General features: G+C 44.6%; 1 protein-coding gene across 1 annotated transcript in view; it reads right to left on the bottom strand.

The window, feature by feature from the left end:
- Myo3b (myosin IIIB) overlaps nucleotides 1-17,524 on the bottom strand; it is a 336,688-nt gene that overhangs the window by 111,990 nt on the left and 207,174 nt on the right. The window contains exons 25-27 of the mRNA XM_036185605.1: nucleotides 5,297-5,408; nucleotides 4,262-4,424; nucleotides 2,842-2,922 (exon numbers count right to left, since the gene is read on the bottom strand). Of these exons, the coding sequence (XP_036041498.1) occupies nucleotides 2,842-2,922; nucleotides 4,262-4,424; nucleotides 5,297-5,408 (356 nt within the window). The remainder of the gene's footprint in view (nucleotides 1-2,841; nucleotides 2,923-4,261; nucleotides 4,425-5,296; nucleotides 5,409-17,524) is intronic.

The raw sequence follows: 17,524 nt of genomic DNA, 5'->3' as shown, positions 1-17,524 counted from the left end.
CATACAAGAGTGTTTTCTCCGTCAGTTTTCTCTCCAACATTTGATCGCTGGCTGCTGCACCCTTTGGGCCGGGAGAGGTCTCCAGATCACCAGCTCATGTATTTGAAAGGCATCTGTTTATTTTGAAAATGCAAATGTGCCTACCTCAAAGACAAACTGGGAGGGAGAGGTGATTTCGGTGTGGAGTCCCTTACCCTCTCTGCATCACACCCAGGGCACTGGCCACTTAACTCAGCCCCTGGGAGCCCAGGCAAGAGCCCACAATTAAACGCAGCAGGCTCATCGCTCAAGAATTAGCTGGGAGGATCATTGGGGGTCTGGTTTAAAGTTCCTCTGAGGTCCTTCACGAAAGAACACGGAGCCTTTGATAGGGTGGCTCCTGGTTGAGGGCCTCCTGGAGGAGGGCAGGATCAGGGGGCCAGAGGCTCCTATCAGTGGCCGCCCAGTCCTCAGGAGCAGAAAGCAGCAAGGTTAATGCGGACTTTGATCTCTGTCGAGGCATAGCAGCTAGAATTAATTTACATTTCAGATGAAAAAGGTTGACAGCATGAAAAGGCAGCTTGTTGCTGGTATTCGAATGTGCTGTAATAGATCGGGAATTCTGAGAGGAAGTTCTGAGGAAGGGATAAGCTGTGCCGGGCTGCTTTTATTGGGAAGGAGATGAAAGGAAAACAAATTTCACTCTGTGCTGCTCTGCAGCAACATGTAGGCCAAATGCTTCCCAAATTTTCAAGGGCTGCTCTTTAAAAAATATATAGCGTATTTCAGCAACGTCAGTAAATAAAAGGCGGCTGTGGGTAAGAGCTAGAAATACAAACAAATGCATTCCATGGAATCGAAATTTCAAAGAAAGTAATTGGTTGGAAAAAACCAAATCAGTCAGAAATTAACCTCAGAAATGGCTGTGTTGAGCTGATCACCCCTGTCTCTTTATGTCTTTGTTTGTTTGTTTTGATGTGGACAGTTATAATTTGGGGGAGACAGTTATGCCTTGGGAAAATCACAAACCTAGCCCCAGCCCTAACCCTAGAGGTGCATCAGCTCCTGTCCATTTTGTTGGCTGAAGGTAGGGAGAAGCCACCTGCTTCCTGCCACACAGAGCATTGAGGGCATAGCTGTGACCCTCATGCCCACCTGAGCACCTGCACAATTGCTAATACACATTTTGATGCTGCCTAGTAAGTGGCCAGGAAGCTGAGGACAGCTAATGCTTGCAAAGCTAAAAAGAAAAAGGGAGGTGCTTTAGGAAAAGATGCAAAATTAACCTTCCGTGGTACCCACCCACATGTGCTTCAAGGATGAAGCACAGCTGCCCATCACTGTCCTAAGACAGAGGTCATGAAGCCAGCCGGCTTGTGCTTTGAGGCAGTGTTCACCTGGCCCTCAAATGTGATTTTCAGACATGTCATGACTTTTATATAATCGACTCAATGGATCAGCAACACACAGGCTTAAAGATTTTGCTTTACAACATATGTTGAGCATATTGCAAAATCTGAAATCAGCTGGTATCCTCTTGAGGAGAGACTGTGTGTGTGTGTGTGGGGGGGGTGCTGGCAGTAAGTAGTGAACACAAGATGCACTTTGAGTTTGTGTTTCTTAAGCTGCAACAAGAATTTGTTCACTTTTCATAGGTCTTTGAAGTGGTAGAGGTTAGAAATTACTAGAAGATGGTGCTAAGTGCAACACTTTTGCATTGAAAGGGCACTCTTACTTCCAAAGTATCCGAGCTCTCAGTGAAGATGTCTGGCCTCTACCACGGCCTAGGAATTCTGAGAAGGACACCTTGGAGTTTGGCTCTGGCCTGGGCCTGCTGGCTGACTGAAGGGTTCGCCTCAGAAGCCCCTCTCTCCCTGTTGTAACATGGCCCTCCACGACCTCATTCTGTCTCCAGGTTCCTGCACCTCTGGAACTCTTGACATGGTCGAGATCCTGAGTCTTCCAGAATCTCAATTTGAGATTTGCAGCTTCACACTAGGGAGGGACCCTGGCTTGGCAGCCACACAGCACAAGGCATTTACAGAAGAGCCCAGTGACCCCTGAACCCGGGAGTGACTCAGGTACCAGCAACCAAAGCTCCCAGCTCCCAGGCTGCTAAGGGCGAGCAGACCCCAAGATCCGCTGTGTGCTCTTGTGATCACCAGGGGCTCAGAAGTTTGTGCTAGCCACACAAAAGTGGGTTTGGGGGATATCCCTGAGTTCCCCCTCCTCTGTGATACTAAGAGTCAGACAGGCTTTACAAATCACCATACCCCCCCATCCCCCAGTTTTTTGAGACAGGGTTTCTCTGTGTAGCCCTGGCTGTCCTGGAACTCCCTCTGTAGACCAGGCTAGCCTCTAACTCACAGAGATCTGCCTGCCTCTGCCTCCCTAGTGCTGGGAGTAAGGGTGTGTGCTATCATACCCAGCCATCACACACCTTTAAAGCCAGTTCTCATTTCACTGATGACAGAGAAGGGAAGTTTCCAAGAAGGGAAAGAAACTCGTCCAGAAGCAACATTGTATCAAATGTGCTCAGTCCAAACCGCCTAGCTTCCAAAGACCCGCTCTGCTTGTTAGCAAGCTGTGTGGTAAGGGATGAGTTCTGTCGCTTCTCTGTGCCTGGTTTCCTCTTCTATTGCAGTAGGAATATAAGAACGCCTCCTGAGAGCCTTCTTAGTAAGCACAGCCCCTGGTAGATGTGCACAGTGCCTCAGGACCCCAGCCAGGAGAGCTGTGGGGACATACACACACCAGGACTCCTGACTCACCCCGGTGCTCCTCTGACAGCTTCTCTGAACTCATTTGAATGGAATCACAGAACATTTCGAGTGGACACTGCAGAAATGATGTTTTAATTACCTGCTTGACTATGAACCACAGACTCACTTCTTCTGCGGCTGATTTGCTTGAATTTCTTCCGAGCATCATATCCTCTCCAGGCTAAAAATATAAAACCATGTGCCGGGAATGACATTAATTTAAAAACGTGCCAGAGAATTGATATAAGCTGTTCCACCTCCAATCTGTTTCTCTCATCCCCATTCCCCTCTGCCTCCACCCACCCACCCCCGCTCCACCTCTCCACCCCTCAACCCTGCCTTCTCCCTGAGTAAAATCAGCAGATGAGCTACAGTGGAGGAGGAGCCTTTCTGAACTCTTGGTCAAGTTTTCAAAATGCTTCTGAGGAACTGTTTTTAGTTAAACAGTGACTTTTCTAGAACAGTTTGAGTTCTATTTAGTAATAGTGGGAGCCCCTGGCCCCAGGTGAGGTGGTTTCCTGTCTTCCCAAGCATGGAGGAAATGCTGCTGCCTTGAGCACCCAGGTTTAAGCTGGGGTTTAGGGATTGGGGGTGGGGTATGGCAGGAGGCACTGAACTAACCCAGTCCTTTTAATCATTTAATGTTCAGGAGAAAGGAATAACTGGAGAGGAAGATAAAGGGGGTAGAGGGAGACACATAGCAAGTGTTTGTTGAGGAAGGGACAACATCTTCCATGGAAAGGGAAGGTAAGGAGAAGATCCAGGAGGAGAGAGAGCAGAGTGCGGGAGACAGACATCCTTCAGACAGAGATGATGCACAAAGTCTCCATCCAAGATGAGCAGCCTTCTGTGTCTCCGTGGCCTGAGCATCTCCAAGCCTCTGGACAAATTCACAAGGTCTAAAGCATGCTAAAGCATGCTATGGTTTCTTGTTACGAGAGTACCAAGAAATTAATCTTAAGAATTCAAGGTCTGGTGCTTTTAACCACTCATCGGGAGTGTGAAAGTCAGGTATTATTCCTAGCACCCATGACATGCACATGGACAGAGGCATCAGTCGGCTTGGATAAAGCCTAGAGGCTCATTTCCTCCGTTTATAAGTCCCAGCTGTGCTACAAAACCCTACGAGGATGGTGTTAGTCATTGTGATGGTACAATCTGGGTAGACCCTGAGTGTATATTATCTGTCATTTCAGGAGGCGGACCCGTATGGAGTGACAGAGTTGGACATTATTGTTCAGCTCACACTCCCTGTGTCTCCCGACTCTCCCCAGGTGTTCTAATGGCACGTACGTTTGTCTTTCTTAGAGGTCAGAGACCATAAAGGAATATAATACCCTTGGCTACATCCTCAGAACCTAGTATGAGGTTTGACTCATGTAGGTATTTGAAAAATGTTTGCTGAAGTAAGGGAAGACAAGGGGAAGAAGGGAGAGAGGAAAGGGGGAGCCCTAGGTGAGTGGCCCCCAGCCCTCAAGGAAATACCAAGAGGCAGTACTGGCCAGAACTAGGCCGCATACCTGACTGGATGGATATGGCAGCCTTCTTCCTCTTCTCTCTGGCTCGCTTGTATCTCCTGGCTCCGAGCCAGCCCTTGGTATATGCCTGCAACATGACCACTCGGCCTATGACTTCTCGCAGAAGCAAATTTAATTGCTCCACGTGGTAATATTTGAGGAAAACCTAGAAGGAATCATTGTTTTAGTGTTACATCAGGCTTCCCAACAGAAAATCTCTCCATTGCAGCCTATTCTCCATGCAAATATTAAAGCCATTATCTAAGGAAAGTTCATAGTGATTTAACTTATGCATATATTGGTGATTTCTGGAGGAGGGGTTGGTGAATACAATTCCCCTTCTAAAATGAGGTTGCGGGGGTTTAGGCAATCCCAGGTATTAGTTGGGACTGCCTCCCAACAGCCAGGAGCTCTATTTTCTCAGGCCAGCTCTTCCTTCTCTGCTCCTCATAGCCTCTGATGGAGGTGCTGAGCAACAGTCCCAACCTGGGAAGATAGGAGGCCGGGAGATCTGGCTGACCCTCAGTGATCTAATTTCCATAGAGGAAATCCACAGACAGGCTGGAACAGGCCTTGCAGAATTGAACCATAACAACCTGGGCTCCCACAGGGACACGATGTTCCCCCAAATGAAAAGCTACAGATGATGAAAGTAATATCAGAGTGTGCAATAAACAGCACAGATCGAACACGAAAATGAGCAAAACTCTAAAGGGAACTCATCGCTGTGGTGACTGTGATTTATACGTTAACATGTGTGCTCCATCATGAAGTATGGAAAAGGGGACATTTTAAAGTGCATTCAAAGATCTCTTTCTCCTCTCGAAATGCTAAAAGGCTCTCAAATTACAGAACAGCCTACAACCATCCTGCTCTGGCTTGTAGGTCCCAGTCTTCCAAGTTAAGACCAGCAAAGACCATTTTTTTTTTTTTTTTTTAAGTTGGAGTCTTGCCTGCTGTGGTGTGCCATGTTTGCTAGTTCTTCGTGACAGGAGAGCATCACAGGTGACAGTCTGAAGAATAAGGAGAGAGAGCTACCTTTGTTTTCCCCAGGACCCAGCGATCTAATCTGGATTTTTCCAAGATAGCAACACAGCTCTCTTTGTTAGCGGGAGGTGTTTGATGTGCTCGGAATGCCAAGTAATAGTACCTACAAAACAGAAGCACGCAGCAAAGGCTCTTCAGTCATCGGGGAGTTTAATAGTAGAATCGTTTGGGACCCACGGACAAGGCTCATTTTCTTCCTAGTAAATTTTCTCTGACCACCAATAAGAGTCCAGTAAGTAGTGAAAGATACACAATTTACAGCTCGCTTCTTTGCTTTTCCCTACGTTCATATTTTTTCTTTTAATGTTGTTTTTTCTAACCCATGTTCAATGTCTGCCTCTTGTCTTTTGCATGCAAAATTAAAATACCTGCCCCATTAGAATGCTGGGATTCAGATAGCTGCTCTAGTGCACATCATAATTGTAAATGTTAAGGTTACTCTTAGAATAATTTAAAGTCATTGCAGGTATTTTGGCTGGGCTTTGAAAAGTCCCGTCTGAGGCATAGTGCCTCTGGCAGGTGATCCTTGCGTTTCTGTCTGGAGGAGGCATGTCTTCTTAATATAGCCAACACTAGCACATTTGTTTTCTCAAGTAACTTCATTTTAGTGACTGTCTAGGAAGAAAAGGCTTCAGGGTAGGGTCAAAGAGTACCACTGTGGAAGAGGCAAAGTCTTTTCTCCTCGCTCATAACCAGGATCATGGCTGTGGCCCCTATAACAAAAGACAGAGTAACAAGAAAAAGGCACACATATTAATTTGATGTCAGTTGTCTACGGCACAGGAGCCTTCTTTCATAAGGAAGTGAAGTCCTAAGACACAATCACTCTTGCATATTCTTATGCCCAGCTTAATGAAGTGATGGAGATGAGCAATTGAACAGGAGGGTGCCACCTCAGGACAGCAACTTGGGAGGACTTGGAAGGCCTGAGTGCTTGGGTCATCCTGTGAATCCCTGTGTCCTTAGAGAGGAGAATGCCTCTCTTCTCTGAGCAGAGGAGTCACATTGAGTTCTTCATCTATTTATCAAAGGTCTCATCCACCAGCATCACAAGCTGCCTTGCTGAGGAACAGCAAGGTTATGCTGATCTTCCTGATTCTGCTATTTTGCTCAGGAGCCAAGATGGCACATTTTGGGGTAGCCTGTCCCTCATGTCATCACTGCCAAGAGGATTTTCCCCTTCCCCTCCTCCACTCCTCCATCCTGAAGACCAAGTCCAGGACCTTGTGCAGTCTGGTCTCACACCCTGCTACTGAGGTCTGTCCTCAGCCTTTCTTTCCCTTTTTATATTCTTGTTTTTACAAAGCTACTTGACTCTATATTTTTCTTTCAGAAAATGTTACCTTAGGTTTTTTTTTTTTTTTCTTCAGGACAACTTTCAAGGTTCCTGGTTCTGCTCTTTGCTGCCATCTATAATTAAATTCAACCGTTTGAAACCTTTCAAATAAACTACATTTCCTTGTCAGAGGAATTTTTCTTTTTCCATTTCCCAAACAATTCTAATATGCTATTTAGGAATTCCTTTCAAATTTAGACCTGGCTTTACTTGTAAGAGATTATCAAAACATGAAACATATTCCCTCTTTCCTGTCAAAGAGACCCTTCCCTTTTTGTTTCGTGGGGAAATAAACATACCTGATCCGTACTTGAGTCAACTTATTACTGTGCTATGAGACTATTTTATAGGTAAGATAGGAGGCCATATTTGATGGACACATTTGAATTCTGAGAGAATCAGAGTGTCTTTCCCCCTGTAGGGGAGAGGAACGTTGCTCTCAGCCACTAAGAGCTAGCAGATCTTCAGATCCTCAGCTAAGCCCTCACTCCAGCTCAGAGAGAAAAGGGGTTGCCGGGAACTGAGCCTGTCCCTAGGCTGGTTCAGGCAGCTGGGGCATCCACTCCATCTTCAGCCTCCACTTCTCCACTACGATTGTTTTCATGGCTGCTCTCACTTGGCTTTGACCTCAGCAAAAAGACTGTGTCCTGGTGTCCACAGTGATGGTGGGAATTGGTGGCAAATTTGCATCAGGGGGTGTACAGGGAGCTTCAAGTGAGAAAGTCCATGGAAATGTAGGGTTTTCTAAATTCTTCAGCCCAGCAGTGTGCCACCCGGGGTGTTCAGCAGCCCAGCAAGCCAGGCTTGCTTAGCATGTCACCTGATACTACTGATGATTATAGAACACCTAATGAGCAAAAGGCAATGTGTAAAGCTGAATGCAATGTAAGACAGGATCCCGTTCTCCATCCAAGGGTTTCTATTTCTTTTTTGGGAAGCTGTGAATGTTTCTTGGCAATTGTTCATTTCTAAATGGGCAGAATATTTCCTAAACTAACATAAATAATAAGACTTACCCCAAACCTGTTAATTTATTATGATGATAATGTTCATATTGGCTTGGTTCAAAAAGAGATACAGCAAAGGCAGACAGGAGGTGAAAGCTCAAGAGATGCCCCAGAAGAGAACTGACCTACCGAGTCACAGCAGCTGTGGTAGTTTGAATGTGATTGGCCCCCATAATCTCACAGGGAGTGACACTATTAGGAGGTGTGGCTTTGTTGGAGTGGGTGTGGCGTGGCCTTGCTGGAGGAAAGGAAGTGTGTCAATGTGGGGGTGGGTTTTGAGGTTTCCTATGCTGGGGATACTGCCCGGTGTTTCAGTCAGCTTCCTGTTGCCTGCAAGATGTAGGACTCTCAGCTCCAGCACTACATCTGCAAGCATGCTGTCATGCTCCCCGCCATGATGAAACTGGACTGAAACTCTGAAACTGTAAGCCGCCACCTCAATGAAAAGTTTTCCTTTATAAGAGTTTTCATGACCCTGGTGTCTCTTCACAGCCATAGAAACCCTAACAGGACAGCAGCACAAGGCATTTCTTCTATGGAGTAGTTCATACTTTGGTATTCATTCAAGCAGCTTTCATGATGAAAAGCATGTTGAGCCCCCAGGGCTTCCGTGTAAAGATGGCAGGGATGGAACCAGACCAAGAGTCCTGCCAAAAGTGGTGTGTTTGTTTGACCAGATCAATCCCACCATCTTCTTCCAGAAGCAACCCCATGACCTGAACAAGCAAGAGGGCCGCAATAGCAAAACAGTAAGAATAGAATTCTGCTTTGAGGGTCTGGACCCCTGAGGGTGGGGCCAAAACTAGTTCTTCCCCGATGCAGCTGCTTCTACTAGGCAGGATCGATCTCACAGTCTGGAGTCTGAGCACTGAGGTCAGAGTCGACCATCTCTGCATGACTATGGACATTCCTGAGTTCTCACCCATGGGAAAAGGAACCTGATGAATAGTGTTGCAGCCTCCTCCTCCCCCCTTCCTCCTCCCTCTCCTCCCCTTCCTCCTCCTTCCCCGGCTATTATGGTGGATGTGGAACTTAAGACTGTGAGATCTGGTATAAACTACATCATCTATCTTAGGAAGTGCTCTTGTGGCTGGAGAGATGGCTCAGCAGTTAAGAAGAGTGTGTGCCACTCTTACAGAAGCCCCACAACTCACAACTGCCTGTAACTCTACCTCTGGATAGTCTCTTCTGGCACCCATAGGCATATACATGTCACATGTCACATGTCCTATATTCATAGGACGACGAATAGAATGCTCAGAGGGTCTTGTTTTGTCCATGAGAAAGCAAGTGCAAAAAAAAAAAAAAATCCTTTTTTATTTATTTATTTTTTTTTTTAAAGAAAGTGCTCTGAATGAATAGCCATGGCCCTTCAAGGATGGACCAAGAGCAAAGACTGACAGGTCCATGAGGACCTCTCCACTCTCCTAAAAGGAAGCAGGCTGGAAAGATCTAAAGACCAGGTAGAATGGTAGAAAACCTGGGAACCACCAGGAAGGAATGAAGGGAAGGAGACCTGGCTGTCTACATCGTACACAAAGAAGATGCCTCCAGAGTTCCAGAATCTTCTGAGTGTTCCTGGTCCACTACCAGGGAGGATATTTTACTTCCTATAAAGAAGTAACTGAGTCCATCTACATACAATATGGGCAGAGCTGAGTTTCATAATCAGACTTCAGACACTACCACTTGTGTGAGAAGAACCAGGGTGGGTGGCTAGAAGCTATGGGACAGAGTACTGTAGAGGGCCCAAGAGGGAATTCTGAAATATTCAGCAGAGTTTGGATCAGTACATACAGAGGAGGAAACCACCCAAGGCCCAAGAAGGAACTGTGACTGTACCTGCCTCTCACACAGGGCTGCTAACAGCACCTGTTCCTGCCAACCAGGCTTGTTGATCATCTAATTCACAGGACGATGAATAGAATGCTCAGAGGGTCTTGCTTTGTCAATGAGAAAATATTAATCATAAACAATGGTACCCCCAAAATCTAGAGAACAAGACCCACAAGGGCAAAGTTGTTCAAATTATTTAGCTGTGTCCCAAAAAATCAAACATGGGGCTGGAGAGATGGCTCAGTGGTTATAGAGCACTGGCTGCTCTTCCAGAGGTCCTGAGTTCAATTCTCAGCAACCACATGGTGGCTCATAACCACCTGTAATGAGATCTGGTGCCCTCTTCTGGCCTGCAAGGACACATGCAGACAGAACACTATGTATAATACATAAATAAGTCTTTAAAAAAATATTTTAAAAAAATCAAACACAAAAAAACATAAAATTGTTCATATTTGTCATCAATATTACTAGGCATGCAAGAAACTATAATGTGTGATAATAAAGGGAAAAAAAAATGAACCAACAGAAAAGAATCAAGAATTGACATGGGTATTAAAATTAGTGGAGACAGATGGAGGCTGGAGAGCTGGGTCAGTGGATATTACCACTTCTTGCCCTTTCAGAGGACTAGTGTTGAATTCCCAGCACTGACATGGTGGCTCACAGCCTTCTGTAACTCCAGTTCCAGGATATCCGATGTCCTCTTCTGACCTCTGCAGGCACTAGGCATGCACATGATGTACAGACATATATGCAGGCAAAACCCTCACACACATAAAATAGTAAAATAAATACATTAAGACATTTTTAAAACAAAGAAGGATTTTGTTTGTTTGGTTGGTTGCTTGCTTGCTTGCTTTTAGTTTTTCGACACAGGGTTTCTCTGTGTAGCCTTGGCTGTCCTGGAACTCACTCTGTGGACCAACTCACAGAGATCCACCTGCCTCTGGTTCCTGAAGTGCTGGGATTAAAGGCATGTGCCACCACCTAGCTTTTTTTCCTTAACAAAGAAGGATATTAATATAGTTATTTTAATGCCATTTCAAATATTCAAAAAGTTGTGGAGATATAAAAGATATTTTTTATTCATTTTCTTAAATTTTATTTATGTGCATTTGGTGTTTTTGCTATGTGTATAGGGTCCCCAGAACTAGAGTTACAGACAGTTGTGAACCGCCATGTGGGTGCTGGGAATTGAACCCAGGTCATCTGGAAGAGCAGTTAATGCTCCTAACCACTGAGCCATCTCTCCAGCCCAAAAGATATACTTTTTTAAACACCAAAAAGAACTTTGAGAAGTGAAAACTCCAGTGTCAGAGGTGAGAACTGAACAACGTGGACTTGGCCACAGGTTAGTTCTCAGAGAACAAGATGAGGGAGCCTGAATGTGAGTGAACATGAGCGCAGACAGGATGCAAAAGAAAACTGGGTGCTGGAGACGTACCTCAGCAGTCAGAGTGCTCACTGCTCTTGCAGAGGACCTGAGTTTGGCTCCTAGCATCCAGGATGGGGGCTCACAAGGTGCCTGTGCCTCCAACTCAGGAGATTCAGGATCCTCTTCTGGCTTCCATAAACATGGAATGTGTGTGTGTGTGTGCGCGCACACACACACACACACACACACACACACAAATAGAAATAACTTTTAAAAAATTCAAAACAGAGAAAACTTAATTTAAAAAGCAAAAAGTTTAGTGAATTGTGGGCCAATCTCAAGAGGCTTAAATATATCTAACTGGAGTTCCTAAAGAGGCTGAAAAGGGGCCACAGAGAAAAAAGTACAAAGAAAGTGTGATTAAAACTTGTAAATAAAATGTAATAAATAAATAAAATAAAAAATATAAAATTTTTTGAAAATAAAAAAATGTAATAAAAACTAAAAACCAACATATCGAAGAAGGTCAGTGGATTCCACACACAAACTGAAGGCAGCTACATCAAAGGGCATTCAATGAGACTGCTCAAAGGCAGTGATAAGGAAACGATCTTACAGAAAAAAGACAAGCCACACAGGGGGAATACAGACAAATTTAACAGCAGAGTCTCTCTCTATCTCTGTCTCTCTGACTCTCTCTCTCTGAGCCAGGGTTTCTCTGTGTAGCCGTGGCTGTCCTGGAACTCACTCTGTAGACCAGGCTAGCCTTGAACTCACCGAGATCTGCCTGCCTCTGCCTCTCCAATGCTGGAATTAAAGGCTGCGCTGCCACTGCCCAGCAAGTTCTTAAAAGGAACAATGTGAATGAGAGAACAGTGGAGCAAAATCTTGAAGGCCCCAAAAGAAAATAAAGTCAACATTCAGGAAGATACCACACAAAAACAAAGGCAAGATAAGACTGTTTAAGACCCATAAAAGCTGAAAGAATTTATCCCTAGATGATCGTCTCCAAAAGAAGTGATAGAGGAAGTCCATCACTGGAGAAGGAAAGCAATTCCAGATGGGAGGAGTGTCATTCTACTGTAAGGACCAAAGGATATAGTGCAAGAACTAGCTAATGCTAACTATCCAAACTACTTTCCTTCTGACTTAACTATCTCTACCCTACTCTTGACTGAGCAAAAATGATAGTAGTATATCGGGTTTCTAATACACAGAGACATGAAATACAGGGCGAGCATGGTATAAAGGGCAGGAGAGAGGAAACCGGAGTGGATTATCATAAGAGTTTTATGCTCCATGTGGAAAGGCACAACGTTGATTTAAGGTAGGCTAGGAAAAAGAAGGATGTGTGGCATAAATCACAAAGTAAGTCCTAAAATAACCAAGCAAAGAGCTACAAGCAACAGATCCACAAAGAAGATACAATGAAATGGTACAAAATGTTCAATAAATCTTGAAGGAGGAGGAGGAGGGGGAGACAGTGATGGAAGCCACAAAGATCAGATGTGACTAATAAAAACCATGTAGCAAAATGTCAGAATAAAACTAACCATATGAGTAAGAAAGCTCAAGGGAACATCTTAAACTTCTCTCTCTCTCTCTCTCTCTCTCTCTCTCTCTCTCTCTCTCTCTGTCTCTCTCCACACACACACACACACACACACACACACACACACACACTCATGGCTTCTCTCACTTTCTCTCTCTCTCTATTTGACTCTGTCTCTGTATCTATCTATCTCTATCTCTTTCCTGGCTACACACACACACACACACACACACACACACACACACACACACATACACACACAATTCCCTCTGTGTCTATGGAATACCTGATGAGCCCTACCCGGTCCCTGTTAACAAAGACAGCTGTGCGCTTCTTCTTTTTTAAATGTACTGTCGAGTGGGTGCTGGGGATTGAACCCAGGTCCTCTTGGAAAAGCAGCAGTCAGTGCTCTTAACCTCTGAGCCATCTCTCCAGCCCCTTTTCCCCTCCTCCTCCTCCTCCTCCTCCTCCTCCTCCTCCTCCTCCTCCTCCTTCTTTTTTTAATTATGTATACAGAAGAGGGCGCCAGATCTCATTACAGATGGTTGTGAGCCACCATGTGGGTTGCTGAGAATTGAACTCAGGACCTCTGGAAGAACAGCCAGTGCTCTTAACCACTGAGCCATCTCTCCAGCCCCTTCTCTCTGCTTCTTGTGATGCTGTGACAGGTAGAAACCAGACCTGGCCAAACCCTCAAAACAAGAGGATATGTCAGGTGACTCCTTTCCTCACTATCAAATGGCACTTTTTCCTTGGGTGAATTTCTGCTCCTCATACATGAAGGTTTCTGAACTGCGGGTGAGAAATTGGGATAAGCAGTCTAGCTGTCCCTCCGCATGTTCACAAACAGAGCTTCCCTGCTCTGACAAAACTCTGGTGACTCCAGCTCGAAAGGCCTAGCTGGCCCCTCTAAGAATCATTAAGATACCGGAGGGAACTGAGTTGTCGGTGTGTGTGTGTGTGTGTGTGTGTGTGTGTGTCCTTTTTATATACACACACCTATCATCTGTCTTTCTGTCTAGCTTTGAATGGAAGAGGGAGGCAGAAAGAAACATGGCTCCCAGTTGGGAACAGTAAGAGGAAGATCTGAGGTCACCTTCTCAATGCAAACACAGGCCTCTGCTCCCCTCACATTGTGTCTCTGGAGCCCATGTCCCTCACAGCATGGCCTGACTCTCTAACTGGTGCCTGCGATGCCCCAGCATTTTTTGCCTCTAGGAGCTATGTGTGTCTATGGGGAGCTGGATTAGGAGGCTTTTGCCAACAGTGTTGATCTCCTAGGGCTGAGCAGCAGCTGTGAGGCTCCCCTCTAACAGCATCGTGTTTGGACTGGGATATGAAAGTCAATTGTTTCCAAATCCGTGTGGGTTATCAGATTCTGGCCTGTTTATCCCCTCTGAGCCACTCTGCAGTTCTTTCTAAACAGCTGCATGGGGCAGGGGCTGTAGCTCAGTGGTGGAGGGCTTGCTTAGTACACACAATTCGTCCTCAGCATTGCTGAATGGCAACTCCTGATAGATACATAAAGTCGGCAGAGCCTGGTGGTATCTTAATTGATTTCTTCCCCACTATGGAAAACCAGTATTGTCCCTGCTTGTTATTCATGGCAACATTCCTTTACTTCACAGAAGCCGTGCTGTTCCGACCTTTCCTATGAACCAATGATAACATCTGCCTGGTTCCCTCTTACCGTATGTAGAAATGAATACTTGGAACACATACATCTTTACTCTGTATGCCACTCACGAATTTGTCCTCTTCTGTGTGTCATTCTCTCACAAGAGAAAGACAGATCGCAAATACCCAGGCTAGAGGGACTTGACCCAAGAGGCACACACAGTCACGTCTGAAGTCAGGAAGTCCTTGCCCCTAGGCTGATAACACTGGGCAGTGCTAACAAGCTTAGTGGGTCCCAAACTACATATGACACCTTTCCTACTAATAATTTAAAAAAATAACATATCTGTTCATTGAATATGTCCATATAGACTCTACCAATAGTCAAAATGTTTTCTGAAGAGATCATACCAATTTATATCATCACTTGGGATTATCTTTCTCCACCCATGACAGTCCAAGGACTCACTGAACTTACTGATGACTGCCAATACATAAAGCAAATGATATAGTGGTATCCATGGAGATTGGTTCCAGGATGCCCAGATTCCCAGAGTTTCGAGGAAAAAAAACCTGTGCATACTCAGTACAGATGTGAACTTTCAAATAATATTGTCAAGACAAGTTGGTCAACTCAGTGGATGCAGAGCACATGGATGCAAGAGCTGATTAACAAATTGTGCTCTTAATTTGCATTTTCTTTAAAACAATGTTTTTATATTGCTATTATTATTTTTTTTATTATTGGATATGTATGTGTGTGTTTGTGGGTACACATATGCCAAGGTGCATCTGTTGAGGTCAAAGTTCAACTTGCAGGAGTTCACCTGGGTCATTTTAGAATTTGTTTACCCAAATTGACTCCATGTTTTTTATATTATGTTGCTTATTCATAAATAAGATGTTGTGCATAATGTAGTTCAGGGATTCCCATAGGCTCTTGTGGTTGAGGGTCAGGCCTCAAGTGGTAGGTTTTGGAGGTAGCTAAAGTTTTAAGAGCTGGGGACATTGGGAAATTTTTAGGTCATTGGAGGCCTCCTGAATGGATCATCACAAAAGCCTGAGCCCATGCCTCTGGTTTCCTGTTACAAGATGTGGGTGATTCCGGCCGTTATCATGGCTCTAAGGTGCAACTCTTTCCACGGCTGATCTCTTGCTGGTGCCATATAATTGAACTTCCAAAAAATATGATCTAAATAAACCTCTTTTCTTTATAAGCTGCTTGCCTTGGGCATTTTGTTATAGCAAAGAAAAAGATAATGAATACATGTAGGATCCACTGATGGGCCAGACACTGGTGGAGTTGTCTGGTGAATGAATGAGCAATGTAGACCACTCCCCTTCCCTCATGACGCTTATATAATAGTGGGAAAGACAAACATTAAACAAAAATGGGAAGGACATCAATTTGGGTAGAGATATGTGCTATGGAGAATAATACACCAAGGTGGGGGAGGTCTGGGTATATTTGGGGATTTTTTCACAGACAGCATTAAGCAATCAGGAAATCAGGATAGTGAGGTAACTCAAATCATGTCATGATAGCAGATGCTGAAGGAGCTGGAGGCACTGGGCTTAGAAACAAAAAGCAATGTCTCTTAAAGGGTCATGTGCAGACCACCTAGACCAGAATCATCTGGAGGTTTAAAAAAAAAAAAAAAAAAAAAAAGATGTGGGCTTCAAGCTACACTGGGATGCTTTTGACACAATCTAAATCTCTAGGGTTAGCCTCCAGGATCTGCAGTTTAGTGAATGACTCTGGTGGTTGAACTCAACCCTGAAATCTCTGACTTATAGGAGCATGACAATTGACTACCTCCAGTAGACATGACTTATTCAGTGATGCCAGAGGACAGAACTGAAGCAAATGCTCAGAAGCTTCCGGGGGCAGATTTTACCCAGAGTTCACATGATGTGGCGGTGATCACACGGTGAGGTGGCTTGCAGGTCAGGAGGTAAATGCTTGGACCCTGGAACTGTCCACAGGAAGCTAACTGACAAAGGAATTTCTGGATTGCCAAGGAATTTCTAGGTGCTTTGTCAAGACAGTTGGATCAGATGACCCTTTGGGAGGCCTTCTAACAAAGATGCTGTGCTGACTTCTCCCTTGCCCTAAAGAATTGTGTATTTTTTAAAAATCGTGGTTTGCTGTTGACCTAATACAGTTACTGTCAAAAACCCAGGACTATTGTTGAAATATTTGGACCAGTGTAAAGGTTCCTAATATTTCCCTAGGAAGTATGTTTGGAACTCTTAGTAAGTTGGCCAGAGTTCTCTCTCACAGGCCATTCTTAAGAGCCACCTAGCAGGGTGCCTCTCAGTGTGGCCCCTGGCCAGCAGCAGCAGCAGTGCCCAGAAACTTGTTAAAAATGTAAATGTGCCCTCCTCTTCTCTTGAAGACACTCTCCTAACAAATAAGAAACTCTGGGGGCAGGGCCTAGGGACCTTTATTTTCAAAGAGCTCTCCAGGAGAATGTGCTTGGTGAGAAAGTTGGAGAAACATCCAAAGAAACAGAACTCCCAAACAAAGGGACTTCCCCAGTGAAAGTGTCTCTGAAGGAAGAGAAGGGATCCCACAAATCCCACCATCTTGTCTCTTTGTTTAACCCAAACGACTTACGGTGTTTCTAGGGAAAATCATCATTTTCCTTCTGAAAAAGTCAATTGCCCAGAGTCTACCCTGAAGAAATACTCACATGTTCAGTATTTAGTTGAATATTGCTGGCTAGCAATTGGAAATAATTTCAATATCCATAGCAGAGAAATGGCTGAATAAGAAGCATAGAGTCCATTGGGAAGCAGGAAGGAATGTGGAACAATCCAGCTCTACAGCTAGTGTGTAATAGTAAATAGAAAGGCCAGCTGTAGAGAGGTGCAAAAGTGCCACTTGAGTTCAGATCAAAATAGGCTTTCCCATCCCTGCGCCCGCTCGTGTGTGTGTGTGTGTGTGTGTGTGTGTGTGTGTGTGTGTGTGTGCATGTGTTGTTGTTGTTGTTGTTGTTGTGAAAGTATAAAACTACCAAAAGCAGAACAAGAGAAAGAAGCATTGGTTGAGCAGATGCTGGGGAATGGAATTAGGAATGTGGGAAAAGAAATTCAGTCTCATATATAAAATACTAATAATGTTAGAGGAAATGAGCCACATGTTTTGTGATTAAAAGTAATTTAAAACATTAGGTAAAGATTGTTATTGTTCAGTTCTGTGATAGACCTAAGTCCTGGTCAAAGGGTTATAAATCTACAAATTACCTCAATATCATTTACCCCCAAGTAGCAGTGTCCTGATCATGTGGCAAAGAGCTGTATCCCTTTGCCTGTTTCCAGGAGTCATTTGTGGGTTCTCTGTCTCTATCCATGACCAACCAGACTGTCTCATCAGAGACCCCAAAACATTGGACAATTATCTGAATAATTCAATCCACATAAATAATTTTCTTTCATGTAGATAATAGAGGTAGCACAGCAGTTTTGGCTTGGATAATTTGATAATTAC

The sequence above is a fragment of the Onychomys torridus genome, chromosome 4 (genome assembly GCF_903995425.1).
Source record: "Onychomys torridus chromosome 4, mOncTor1.1, whole genome shotgun sequence".
In the NCBI taxonomy this organism is placed as follows: Eukaryota; Metazoa; Chordata; class Mammalia; order Rodentia; family Cricetidae; genus Onychomys; species Onychomys torridus.
Note: the sequence above shows the minus strand (reverse complement) of the source record. Positions and strands in the feature narration are given on the sequence as shown.